The sequence below is a fragment of the Salvelinus namaycush genome, chromosome 3, assembly GCF_016432855.1.
Source record: "Salvelinus namaycush isolate Seneca chromosome 3, SaNama_1.0, whole genome shotgun sequence".
NCBI lineage: Eukaryota > Metazoa > Chordata > Actinopteri > Salmoniformes > Salmonidae > Salvelinus > Salvelinus namaycush.
The window spans coordinates 54875510-54889408 of record NC_052309.1 but is presented as its reverse complement, the minus strand read 5'-3'; the positions used below and the strand labels follow the sequence as shown (position 1 = coordinate 54889408).

Sequence of the window (13899 nt, the reverse complement as noted above, 5' to 3'; positions counted from 1 at the left end):
GTTGTAGTGTACTGTCATGTTGAAAAGCAGCATTTGGTCCTGGCTTCCTCCAGTGCCACCCAATGCTATCTCTCAGATTGTTGAGGGCCTCTTAACTAATGCTGCATCTAATCTAGCATCTGGCACCAACAGTTCTCAACTGAAGTTTGAAAGCTGGTTACTCGCTTATCCAACCACACAAGGTCGGTTTAATGTAACATCTGCCTATGTCACATCCTGAAAGCCAAACCGCTGGTTGTCCTCAGTGTGACATCATCAAACTGTGACCTGTTCAGCTGACCTGGAAACACAGTGATGATTATGGTTGTCTGCCCTGCTAAGACAGTGAAGTGTAATTGTATTTATTTGTTTGTTTGCTTATTTCTATTTTTTGCCTATTCTCCATATACACCTATTTTGTCACGGGGACATTACGGATGAACATAGATAAACAAATAAATCTTGATAGAAAGAACTATGGCAGATACTGCAGGTTTCCCATCACAATTGATGAATACATTTATAATGCAATCGGCAAACAGTATTAGATGTGAATGTGACATGAATTTAAATATGAATTCACATTCATTTAGATATGAATGTGATTTTAAAATCTTATTCCAAAAGTATGACTCTTCTGTACCTTAATATTATGATCGCCCCTGACCTGGCTGAAGGTTAAGATGCCTCATATGACTGAAACCCAATGTTTTCTCTTCCAACAAATGCAACACTGGTATGTATCAATAAAACTGTTGGTTCATAGAAAGTACATCTGAATACAATTTCTTTCAACGCAAGGTTGATGGGCATATGCGCACACACACACACACACACACACACACACACACACACACACACACACACACACACACACACACACACACACACACACACACACACACACACACACACACACACACACACACACACACACACACACACACACACACACACACACGAGCCAGGCTTCGCCTCAGTATATGTTATAGTATAGGCTGGACTTGATACTTAGGTGAAATTAAGTCTTACGTTAGCTCTGGATGACAGAAAGAGAAGAGCACCTCATGCTGAAGGGGAGAAACGTTACCTCAGGAACTGAACCGGGCCTAGCCCCCATCCAACCCCACCCCTACCCCCTTTCCAAAGTCAAAAGCACAATCTATCTGGCTGAGTAAAATGGAGTCAATAGGCCATCTGTAAGCAGATTGTGTTCATTCCCCATAGTAGTTATTGATTTTGGTAACAGGCTCAGTTCCTCCACAGTCAATCGAAGACGGGGAAGGAGAAAAGCCCTTGATGAAACACTAGACGATTCCGGTAGAGCAGGGCTATTCCAGAACAGCAGATGGACAGAAAACAAGGGGCCCATCACATAGGCTACCAGTAAATTACAATGGCACCGAGCTTTCATATTTGCCAGATAAAACGTGTATCTATCAGTGCACATACCCAGTTGTTTTTGAAATTGCTACACTTTACTGACTGAAAATGTATCAGATGCAAATGACTGTAAATATCCATCATATCTTCTCATATGATGACAATCAAATTCATTACCTACCATTGGGGGGAAAAAGACTACTCATGTGAGAAAGGGTGAAGCATGAAATGACACATGCATCCTCACTTGGCTCTGCTACTAAGCCGTTTCTTTTCAAAGAAGTTCTTTCAGAAGATGTATTATCATGCACTGTTCTCCAGTAAAAGCTTTAGCCAATGGTAGCCGGGCTAGAGCATCAGCACTCACCAATCCAGTTGCTGTTGCTAAGGCTAGAATACGCATCCCCCACTCTCAGCAGCAGCCCTCCTCATTATAGGGCTACTGTACCAGACACATACACTTCTCTCATCCCCATTTTGCTGGAGATAAAAGCTAGATGTGTTGAAGCTCATTTGGAATTTGGGAGGAAGTGTGCTCTTTATGTCTAGTTGTTGCAGGAGCTGAAATGGTTATCTGTTGAAACAGAAAGATACAGTTGAAACAAATAATCTATCATTCTGTGCTTGGAAATGCACAGAATGATATATATATTTTTTTAAAGTATAATATAAAAAAAATATTTAAAAAATCTGAAAGTACAAAGTCTGCAGATGATAATTACATAACAAAAGGCTCATCCTCATGTCCCTCCTCCACAGCCACTTTCTCAATAGGATTTGATGTTCATTCATGACATAACTTCTGCTCGACACAAAGGCCTCCATCCAAGTGCTACTCAGAGACAGCATAGCTGAGCTGGGATGTCTTTCTGTCCGTTAAAAGTCCTATCCTACACACAACACTTAGGGCATTTGTCTGATGGATTTACCATTGATTTAAATACAACCCTCCTATACACTAGAAGCCTATCTAAAGGGGTCTCTTAGACAAATGACATGATTGGTTGATGCCCACAACGAGCTGATGTGATGGGTTTATGCCCACAACCTGCTGAAGTGATTGGTTGATGCCCATAATAAACTGCAGGGATTGGTTGATGCAGCTGTTCCTTCCTTTGCTCCCATTCTCATTTGCTCCTTTACTCATTATCCTACACTTCACACTATTCTGTGAAGAAGTGCCCTCATCACAGAGAGCAGGATTGCTTACTCATTTTTCTCTCCTCACAGCGGCACAAACAGAGGAGGGGGCATAAACGTATATAGTAAGGGATGGAGTGAGGGGTAGAGATGAGGACACGCATGCTGGTATGCATTATATTATACACAGCAAGAGGGAGAATGACTAATACAGATACAGTAGTGCATTATATGATATGTGTGTGTATGTGTGTGTGTGTGTCTTTCTCTCTCTCTCATATATCTCTCTCACACACACATGGCATATATCTTACAAAGCCATCAGACCATTTTAAACGCATTGGCCTAACCATACTTTTACACGTTCAAAACATTTTAACAACGGGGCACATGGCACAGTCAGTGTCATCATGGGTTACCTTTGCCTGTTACTGTCTGAGACACAGGATTGATGCGATTGCATTTCCAACAGGGATTCAGCCCTCCAAGCAGAAAAAGACCCCATACATCATCATGTCACAAACTAATATGGTAAGAGGATTCTTGGTTTGTTCCCAGATAAGGAAGGTGTCTCCTGTCCTCATGTCTTGCAGGCTGCTGTGCGTCCCGACTGGCTTCTGTGACCCTGTGTTCTCAGACATCTCTGCTGGAGTGTATCCATCTGATCTTGGGAGTGAGTGTTCACTTTTGGTCACAGAGTACTGCTGATGGTGCAGCCTCTCACAAACATTCTGAAATCAATTTTCTCAGGGTGATGTTGTCCTATGCGGTGAGTGAGTTCAGGGAGGAACTTATTTGTTTATTGGGTGTGAAAGGGGCATCATCTGTGGACGCTGGTTGTCTTCGCCTTTCCTCTACCTGACAGTTATATGTTACAGTGAACAGGTGCTGTGGCTTTATGTTGCCTGTTAAATGTAGTTATAGGCGATTGGTGGTGGTGCGGTGTAGTGCAGTCCAAAAAGGCTCAATTGCCAATTGCCAGGATAGAGGGAGAATGGAGGGAGGATCGGGGAGGATGGAGAGGGATCCGGGGGATGAAGCAGCCAATAAGAGGGCCGATTGCTAATTGTGCCCCCCCCCCCCCCCCCACACACTCACACACAGGGCTGAGAGATGGAGATCGAGCCCTGAATACCTCTGGCTTAGGGTTGGCTGGGTGGCTGCAGCTGGATAGGATAGATGAGATAGAGATTGCTAATTTAACAAGACATTAAAATGGAATGGGAATGGTAAGTCATATACGAGAAAAAAGCAGAAGACTGAAGTTCAGTGTCTTGCCCTATCAGTGACTTTGAAATAGAACTTCCACAAAGCTCCCTCTGCAGTAAATACTGTAATGAGTCATTCAACCAATTCAGTGCCTTTTCAGAAGTATAACTTGGTCCCCAAAAACGTTTGATTTTGCCTAATTTTAACATGATCATAAAGAGCTTCAACTTCCTAAAAAACATGTTTTCTCATCTCAAGAGGTTAAAATTACTATAGAATGACTATAGTAAGTGCCTATTAAGTGCCTAATAAATTAACATGGTTGACCATAACATGGTTGACCCTCACCTCAGGGCTGCGGTGTTGCATGCTACGCCACTGCTTAGTTAATTATAACCTCTAGCACAGTCAGTGTAGTCAGCTCAGCTATCTCCATTGAGATCGTGTCTGTGCCTCGATCTAGGTTGAGCAAACAAAACATGGCGGTGTTCGCTTTAGCAATCTCACTGGAATAAAGACCTCCTCCATTCCTGTCATTTTTGAAGAGATTGTGATATCTCACATCTCAAAATGGGGCTACTTAATGTTAGATCCCTCACTTCCAAGGCAGTCATAGTCAATAAACTAATCACTGATCATAATCTTGATGTGATTGGCCTGACTGAAACATGGCTTAAGCCTGTTGAATTTACTGTCTTAAATGAGGCCTCTCCTCCTGGTTACACTAGTGACCATATCCCCTGCGCATGCCACAAAGGCAGAGGTGTTGCTAACATTTACGACAGCACATTTCAATTTACCAAAACAAAAGTGACTGCATTTTCATCTTTTGAGCTTCTAGTCATGAAATCTATGCAGCCTACTCAATCACTTTTTATAGCTACTGTTTACAGGCCTCCTGGGCCGTATACAGCGCTCCTCACTGAGTTCCCTGAATTCCTATCGGACCTTGTAGTCATGGCAGACAACATTCAAATTTTTGGCGACTTTAATATTCACATGGAAAAGTCCATAGACCCACTCCAAAAGGCTTTCGGAGCCATCATCGACTCATTGGGTTTTGTCCAACATGTCTCCGGACCTACTCATTGCAAAATCCCTGATGTCTAAATTGTTTCGTTTTTTTTCGAAATAGAGTCATTTGTGTGCACTTCCGTTAATACTGTATACCCCGGTATGGTACAGAAATGGTAGGATGGTATGAACATCTGGATACCGCCCAACCCTGGCGTGTGGTCAGGGTCAACAACTTTTCACTCGATAGTGAAAGAAAAAAAATCCTGGTGCTCATCAGATTTCTTCCTAGTGTAGTCAGAGAAGTTGCCCGGAAGCGCAGAGAATAAAAAGCAGTCCTATTACTCTATAAATAGCAATCGAGGAGAGCTATTTATAGTGCATTAGTGTGCATTAGTACACCTCCTGGGTTTCAAGTGGAAGAGAATGAAAGTTGGAAATAAACAACAACTAGCCTCTTTCTACTACACCGCCAACTCAGACAGACCTTTCCAACTGGGATGAAGGTTGGAGAAAACCAAACAACTGTAGTAGTAAGTTAATTCAGCCTCTTAGGGAAAATGTCAGAATGGCAAATCTACAGCATAGACTTACATTTGGAGCTATACATGTAGCCTACTACCACAGGAACTTCAGTAGATGGCATTAGGTAATAGCATGCTGCTGGAGGGGACAGTGACTGTGTGGGTGTGTGTATATGTGTGTGTATATGTACTAAGGCATGGTATAACCATGTAGGAACAGTGGCGGTAGGGATTTTAACACTTCCTCTCACAATTTCCTTTTCTAATGCCAGTCCTGTGTTTCTCCACAGTGGTCTGATCAACACTTTGTGTGAGTCCTCTACTGTACCTGCAACCATGGAAACAGGTGTGTGACAAAGTGTGACACAGTCAGTGATCATCACACCCCATCATGTGTATTGGGATGTGATTTACCGCAGTGTTGCTCAATCTCCGGTCTGGCCATCTATCTACCTGATATCTATCGCTCCTTTCTCTCGTTCTCTCTACAGCATTTATCTTCAGACTAACACATGGTAGATTGTCAGATGCTACTGATGCCACCGCCACAACAAAAACATGACATAATTGATATCATATTATTCAAAACAACATGTTAATAATTGTGCTACATCACTCAGATCGCATCTTACCTAAATAGAAGAGATAACAGATAAAGGAGGCCCAAGCTATTAGGATTTTTCTTTATTCACCGTTATACGTGGGTACAGCTTTCCAAATGCAACTACAGTACAAACCAGTATTTTAGACCATATTTTAACAACAGTGATTGGCCAGTAACAGTCAGAGGATGGTGAAATCATAGAAAAAGAATGAATAGAATTTCTATGAGTGTAATAGTCAGAGGCCCATGTGCTGGCCCATTGGTTCTTTGGTGTTCTGTGTGTATCACTAGCCTGGTCCAGATCAGTTTGTACAGTCTTTCCAACTCCTATGGTCATTGTCAACAAAATGATCTGGGACTAGGCTACAGTATCACTGGTGTCCTGGCTCTTCTTGGCTGTGTTAATGTCTGTAAGCAGAAAGAGAGAGAGAGAGAGAGAGAGAGAGAGAGAGAGAGAGAGAGAGAGAGAGAGAGAGAGAGAGAGAGAGAGAGGCAGCAAGCACAGAATGATGATGTAACAGCAGGGCTGCAGTCACTGTTTGCAGATCTAATCGTTTTCAGTTCCTAGCAAGCGCATAATAGGAATGAGGAGAGTGTGTGTGTATGTGTGTGTGTGTGTAACTGTTTTTTGTTGTTGTTGCTTGACTCAAATGCAGATAGTAATTACTGCAGTGTGGGATAGAGCATGCAAGTGGTGTTAGTGTGAGCACACGTGAAACGTATAACGTTATATATGCATTTCCAGAGCCTACTGTAACTATACAATAGGTGTGGAATTAGCACAGTTTTGCCTACCTTCTCTCTTTCTGTCTAACCATTTCATCTGTGTCTACTATGTGTGTGTGAGTGTGAGTGTGTGTGTTTATGTTTGGAGTTTCACTCCTCTTCTTCATGATGCTCATCATGATGGTGCCCATTGCCACTTCCCTTCCTCATCGTCATGTCGTAGGGCTTGGTCTTGCTGCTGCCCATGGTGACTGGGATGGAGATCTCTGCAGCCTTGATGGCCTGCCTGTTCAGAGGAGTCTCCACGGTCAGCACTCCCTCAGGAGACAAGGTGGACGTCACCTTCTCAGCGTCAGCCATAGGGGGCAGTCTGGACCAGGGAGGAAAGGAAACATCACAGTCAGGCTACTGTACAGTACAAAAATACTTTACTGAGGCAGACAGTGCTTTTATCTCGCAATATACCGTATCTTTAATGTAATTTGATATCAACTTTATTTTCAGAATCACTGGTGTATAAATTCAGCTTCAGCACTAGGGGGCAGTCTGGAGCAGGGAGGAGAGATAACAGCACAGTCAGGTTACTGTACAAGACCAGATACGCTGGAAAGCTGTTATCGATGGCTTATGCTCCAGGGGAAGTATGAGCCTAAGCAAGTAAGGAAGGCTTCTATTTGGATGCTGCCTATAAAATACTTTACTGAGACATCTTCATTTTCTTGAAATGTAATTTGATAGAACCTTCATTTATTATAAGCTTTCCAGTCTGCCGGTGGGGCAGTATTGATTGTCAGAGTAATGGTATATGTAGTGGCCCATGGATGGCGATACAGAGACCCATGGAGCTCAGCCCAGAGGGAGGACGGCTGGCTGTACTATACAAACAGTCAGTCGCCGCCGGTGTTGCTTTGCTCAGCCTTCCGCTACACTCAACCCTCTGCAGGCTTGACCAATCAACCAAAAGAGGCTCACAGGACCAGACCCATGATAACAGTATCACTGGAGTCTGGACTAATCCTGGAGCATGCAGCATATGACGGAAAGCTGACAAAAGTTGCCATGAAGTAGCATAAGCAACCAATTTCTGTAGCAGAAGATTTAGGAATAGCTTTGAAGTAGCTTTAATCAACCCTCCAGTGAAAATAGACTTTTGTTGTTGATGAAATCAACATTGAAACAAATGGGAGAGACATTATTTTGGCCAGTCATTGACAGAGACACTACACACATTTTTATGATGCCTTTTTCAGCATGGTGACAAAATTGCTATGACGGGTTTTGCAACAATGGGTTATTCGTTGTGTTACTTACGTGTATTTCCTAGTGAAGCATCTGGACACAAATCCATGCTCGTCCTTCCTCTCCTCATGCTTGCCTGTGGACACAAAACACACACGGGTCAGTCTTAGCCCTGTCTCACACTGGAGACTGCAGTCACTTCATGTGCCATGACCACTGTGTATAAATGTTATTTTGTGCAAAAACACAAGCTTCCTTGATACTTCATCACTATCAAAGGAGCGTTGTTTTAGGAAAACCTTATTTTCTGTTGGACAAGGGGCTGAGAATAGATGTCATGTCCCTGTCCCTGTCCCCCTGCCTGGTGTCTGTACTGTAAATGCATGTCCCCTTTGACACGTTCCCTAGCATGTTACCTGTGTGATGTACACTCAGTAGCCAATTTATTAGGCACACCATCTAGTATCGGGTCAGACACCCCTTTGCATCCAGAACACCTTGCATTCTTCGAGGCATGGATTCTACAAGGTGTCGGAAACATTCCACAGGGATGTTGGTCCATGCTGACACGATGGAATCACGCAGTCGCTACAGATTGGACGGCGGTACATTCAAAATCCCATTCCATCTCATCCCAAAGATGCTCTATTGGGTTTGGTCAGCAATAATGTTCAGATACGCTGTGTTTTTCAATCGAGGCTCAGTTGGTATCAATGGACATAACGTATGACAGAAGAACATTCCCCACACCAGTACACAACCACCACAAGCCTGTACCGTTAACACCAGGCAGGATGGGTCCATGGACTCATGCTGCTTAAGTCAAATCCTGACTCTGCCATCCTGACTCTGCATGACCCAACAGGAACCGGGATCCGTTGGACCAGGCAATGTTTTTCCACTCCTCAATTGTCCAGTGTTGGTGATCGCGTGCCCACTGGAGCTGCTTCTTCTTGTTTTTAGCTGATAGGAGTGGAACCCGGTGTGGAATCCACCCGGTGTGGGTTCTGCTGCTGCATCCGTGACAAGGATTGAATTGTGCGTTCCTTGCACAATTCTTGCCATTCTCCTTTGACCTCTCTCATCAATGAGCTGTTTTCGCCCACAGGACTGCCGCTGACTGTATGTTTTTGGTTTGTTGTACCATTCTCGGTAAACCCTAGACACTGACGTGCGTGAAAAGCCCAGGAGGGCGACCATTTTCCAGCGTGCCTGGCACCGACAATCATACCACATTGAAAGTCTATTATGTCACTCATTTTGCCCATTCTAACGTTCAATGAACAGTAACTGAATGCCTTGATGCCTGTCTGCTTGCTTTATATAGCAAGCCACAGCCAAGTGACTCATTGTCAGTAGGAGCGATCCATTTTCTTGACCCGAATAAACTGTCCACTGAGTGTATGTGCCAACTGGTTTATATCTCTATGTCTCTCACCAGGTTCCTACAAATACACATGACAGGCTTGAAATACTGACAGCATATCTTTTTGTTATGATTATGTTATGACAACAGCTGATCTGATAATAGGAGTTTGCCACAGGGACCAGTCCCCTTTCCTGCAGGACTACAACGCTGTGAAAGGGCCTTTAACCAGGCATTTATCAAACACTGATAAACAGCCACACCAGTTTCTCAGCTTTGATAGGAACATGAGAAGCGTGCAAGTGTTATAAGGAACTATACAAGGATGCAGTGTTCATTCCCAGTGTCAGAGCTTTGTTGATCATAGCCGTCTGCCGCTAGAGGAGGAGAGAACAAGAATACGCTCTGGAACTGGACCAGCAGCCCATTTAAAGTAGCAGATCAGAGACACAGCGAGAGTGAGTCATGGATAAATTTCCCCTCTCTCCCTCTCCCTCTCCCTCTGTCTCTGTCTCTGACTGTCTCTGTCTCTGTCTCTGTCTCTTTGAGTGGATATGGTACCAGAGAGGGTCTGGGTTCTCTCATGGATTTGATGATATCATTAACTATTCTCCGACATTATTAATACAGGTCCTTGAAAGTACTTTCTGTTCCAGACTAATCAACAAGTAAGTAAGGGAAGATATTCAATGCCAAGATGAAAAAGTGTTATTTTAAGTCCAATCTATAGTTTGTACACCCTAACCCTAACAGGGTATGTTATACTTCAACATAAAATACAGGGTCCTTATTACATTTGATTCATTTAGCAGACACTCTTATCCAGGGCGACTTACGGGAGCAACTATGGTTAAGTACCTTGCTCAAGGGCACAGATTTTTTACCTAGTCGGCTCAGAGATTCAAACCAGCAACCTTTCAATTACTGGCCCAACACTCTTAACCACTAGGAGACTTATTGTAAGTCTAGTTTACAGTTTGGACATACTGCCCAAGTCCCCACTATAAAACAATGTTATTGTTGTAATAGTCTACTCAAAACTAGCATATATAACACAATAAAATGGGTTTGGACATAACGTTAAACCCACTTGATGTTGTTGTAATGGTCTACTTCCACTAGTGTACAGTACAATACATATTTCTGTTGTTGTAATGTGAATAATGTCTCAGGAATCTATGGGCTCTGTTCCCCTCTCTCCCTCTGTCCATCTTCCCCTCCTTCCAGCCCTCTGGTCTACAGAGACCATGGCTGTGTAATATATTGTGATGTTAGGTGATGTGACTTTGGGCTAAGCCTTTCACATAAAACAACAAGTGTTACTCTCACTGTCCTCCATGTCACAGCAACAACTCACTTACAAGTGAAGCACTATAGTGTGCTTAGTAGTATTTAGTAAGTGAGACATCTCATGTGCCTCATTCATCGTTAAATGCATGTGTAACATATACCCACTAAAACTCATTAGGTCCAGGTCTCTCTTGAAAAATAGATTTTTATCTCAATGAGACTAACCTGGTTAAATAAAGGTTAAATAAAACATTGAAACCAGCTCCGCTAGACACAGATGCTGTATTCATTCTAATAAAATAAAATGTTTTGATCCACATAAACAAATTCTGCATATTATGAAGTCAATTTAATGTACAGTGGTAGCTACAAAGTTCTACTGATTTTGTCTACTGAGACAGACACATAGACACAGGGAGAGAAAGAGACAGATACAGAGAAAGGGAGAGCCAGAGACACACACAGAAAGAAAGAGACAGACAGAGACAGAGCCAGTGAGACAGAAGCAGCCTAATTCTGATCGTTTGACCATTCACATCAGATATTTTCTCATCAGTTCTTTTTCAGCGATGATCATATTGGTCAAACAACCAATTAGTGAGAAAAAAAATTGAATTGTGCTGCCTGTGTAAACACAGCTATGGAGAGAGAAAGATACAGACAGAAACAGCGCCAGAGACAGAGCCAAAGCTAGATAGAGATATGAGTTTATTACCAGTGATCTCTACCACGCCATCCTTGGTCTTGACCACCAACTCTTCAGGGGAGAAGTGGTTGACGTCCAGAGTGACCTTCCAGGCCTCCTGGGTCTGCTTGATCTCAGACACGCCAGTGCTGAGCTGGCGGGATAGGGCGCGGGCGTACGATGCTGCCCCAGCCTGGGCCATCATGGGGGCCTGGACCATCATTGGGGCTTGGGGCATCATTGGGACTAAGGGCATCATTGCACTCTGCTGGTGGGGCATCATAGAGGGCATGAAGCCGGCAGAGGACAGGTCGTGGCTGAGGGCGGGGCGCATGTATCCGGGCCAGTGGGTGCTGGAGAAGGAGGGTAACCCCTCTGCGTGGGCAGGCATACCGAAGGACTGGTCGAAGAGTCGGTTGCCCTGGTACCAGTCCCTGTAGGGGTCCCAGCTAGGGGTGCGGAGCAGGCTGAAGGGGATGCGTCTCTCTGTCATGTTTGCTGGAAGAAGAGGAATAGTACTGTTGCAGTAGTAGAGCTGTGAAGCTGGCTGGCTATAGATGCCTTTGGTTGGTGTCTCTCTCTCAAACTTCCACCGAAAGTAACGTCTGCTCCTCGGCAGAGGGCTTTTATACACACAGCCACCGCCCACTTCTAGTCAACACTGTCACTGACACTGCCTTCTCACCCCATCTGCCTCCCCCCTCCCTGGACAGATATTTATAGAATGAACTAGGCCTATTCGTGGCAGACATAGCACTAGAATGGAATCCAAGTCCAAGGCAGTGGCGTAGAGCAGTTTCGCTGGGATTTTATAGTTAATCTCATGCTATTTTACATACTTGCCATGAGGCTTAGAGAGAAAATGTTGCTGTTTTAGAGGTCATTTCCTGCTATTCTACACATTTTGCCATGAGGCTGAGAGAACATTTAGCAGTTTTAAAGCTAATATCCTCTTATTCCCCCTAAAATTGTCATGGCATATGACGTGTTCATATGCTATCTGCGACTCCCAAAGCCTGGGGACAATGACGGGGTGTGCCATGCCAGTGCAAAGGCCCTCCCCTTTACCCCACTAACAACTGCCCAGCACTCCATTTCACCCCCTCCTCCGCCCTTCCTCCCAATTGTAATCCCCCTCTGAGCCCATCCTAGCCATGACACAGGGCTAGAGGAATCTGAGAGTCTGTTGTAAAGCAGACAGCCCTGCTCAGCAGAACTAGAGCCCCCCTGCATAGAGGGGAGACATACGTATGCTGTTTCTAACACACAGGCTGGTAGAGGACAGGACATTATGTGACAAGCCAACCAGCCACATACGTGCTATTAGAATGCGCACTGTAATCCTAGGAGCTCGGACAAGCAAAACACAACACAGACACCACTGACAACACACACCCACACTCAAGCATGCTTGCATAAAGTACACACCCACAAACCCACACAGAGAATGCACACAAACATGGAGGTATTTGGTGTGATATGAGTTACTCCTGATATAGAGGCATGGAACCAGAGCTTAGTTAGACAGGGGTTGATACTGATATAGATCCTATATCTATTTCTGATAGTAAAGTCACCTACAGAATGGCATCCCACTAATCTCATGGACACCCTGTTTCGTTTCAGATCTGTTCCACTGCTGTCTCTATGCCCTGTGGTATTTTGGCTCCAATAATTCTTTTTTTTACCAATCTTGAACAAGGACTTGGTTTTGGCATGCACCTTTCAGTGCTCAGCCTACATTATATTGATTTCAGAAAATGTGGATGAATGTTAGGACTAATGTCTATTTAGTCCATGGTATCAATACTGTTCCTGTACAGGTTACATCAGAGATGCAGCGCCACATTTCGTGTCCCAGTGTGTAATAGAGTTCACAGTAAAAATGAGAGAGTAAATCTAAGTCTGACTGAAGAAAATAGAATTATGCCACAGATAACATTTTAGTCCCAGTCTAAAAAGAGTAAAATGTACTCTGGCAACAGAGTCATTTTTTTCTGAGTTGTATTCTCTCAATTTAGTCTTGATATTTAACTCTGCATCATTGCGTTTCACTCTGTAAAGTATTAATTGAAAATAACTTTTTCTTTTTAAACTCCCTGTAGTGTTGATCAGTGTTTACTCTCACAGTTTGTTTACTCTCACAGTAAAATCGCAAGAGCTAATTCAACTCCTATGGAGTCTAATGCAGCACTAATTTGGGGGTTAATATGGTCCCATTTGAGGTATAATGGTGTTTAAGTTTCATTTGCATATTTCTTAATGTGTCACATTATGGTGGCTTGCCATGTGACATCCAATGTCTATTGGAATCCAATTAGAGGGAGGTTGTCCAGCCATTTTACATCAACCACAACTTACATTCAGACTGCATGTCAGAGCAGGGAGGACAATACTGTTGCTTGAGACTACCTACACTCTTAGAAAAAAAGGTGCTATCTAGACCCTAAAACGGTTCTTCGGCTGTCCCCATGGGAGAACCCTTTGAAGCGGTAGATCTTTAGACTCTTTTTGTTTCCAGGTAGAACCCTTTGGGGTTCCATGTAAAACCCTTTCCACAGAGGGTTCTACATGGAACCCAATAGAGTTCTACCTGGAACGAAAAAGGGTTCTACCTGGAACCAAAAATGGTTCTCCTATGGGGACAGCCGAAAAACCCTTTTGGAACCCTTTTTCTAAGAGTGTATGTCATGTAAACTGGAACAACCATCACAGTAACTGTTGCAATAAATCCAACCAC

The 13899-nt window shown here is 43.6% G+C and overlaps 1 protein-coding gene across 1 annotated transcript; it reads right to left on the bottom strand.

Moving 5' to 3' along the window:
• Positions 1-5929: 5929 nt before the first annotated feature.
• Positions 5930-11741, bottom strand: LOC120032670 (heat shock protein beta-1-like). Its single transcript, XM_038978871.1, has 3 exons — positions 11190-11741; positions 7891-7954; positions 5930-6949 (listed from the first exon to the last, which is right to left on the bottom strand). Exons 1-3 carry the CDS (start codon positions 11650-11652, stop codon positions 6730-6732), a joined length of 747 nt encoding a protein of 248 aa, XP_038834799.1. The 5' UTR covers positions 11653-11741; the 3' UTR covers positions 5930-6729.
• Between the last annotated feature and the right edge of the window lie 2158 nt (positions 11742-13899).

Excerpts from the sequence above, each read along its gene's own strand:
- LOC120032670 (XM_038978871.1), bottom strand. The coding sequence starts at position 11,652 with ATGACAGAGAGACGCATCCCCTTCAGCCTGCTCCGCACCCCTAGCTGG. Across the intron at positions 7,955-11,189 it reads TGGCGTGGTAGAGATCACTG|GCAAGCATGAGGAGAGGAAG; the intron begins GTAATAAACTCA and ends TTGTGTCCACAG. Across the intron at positions 6,950-7,890 it reads TGCTTCACTAGGAAATACAC|ACTGCCCCCTATGGCTGACG; the intron begins GTAAGTAACACA and ends TCCCTGGTCCAG.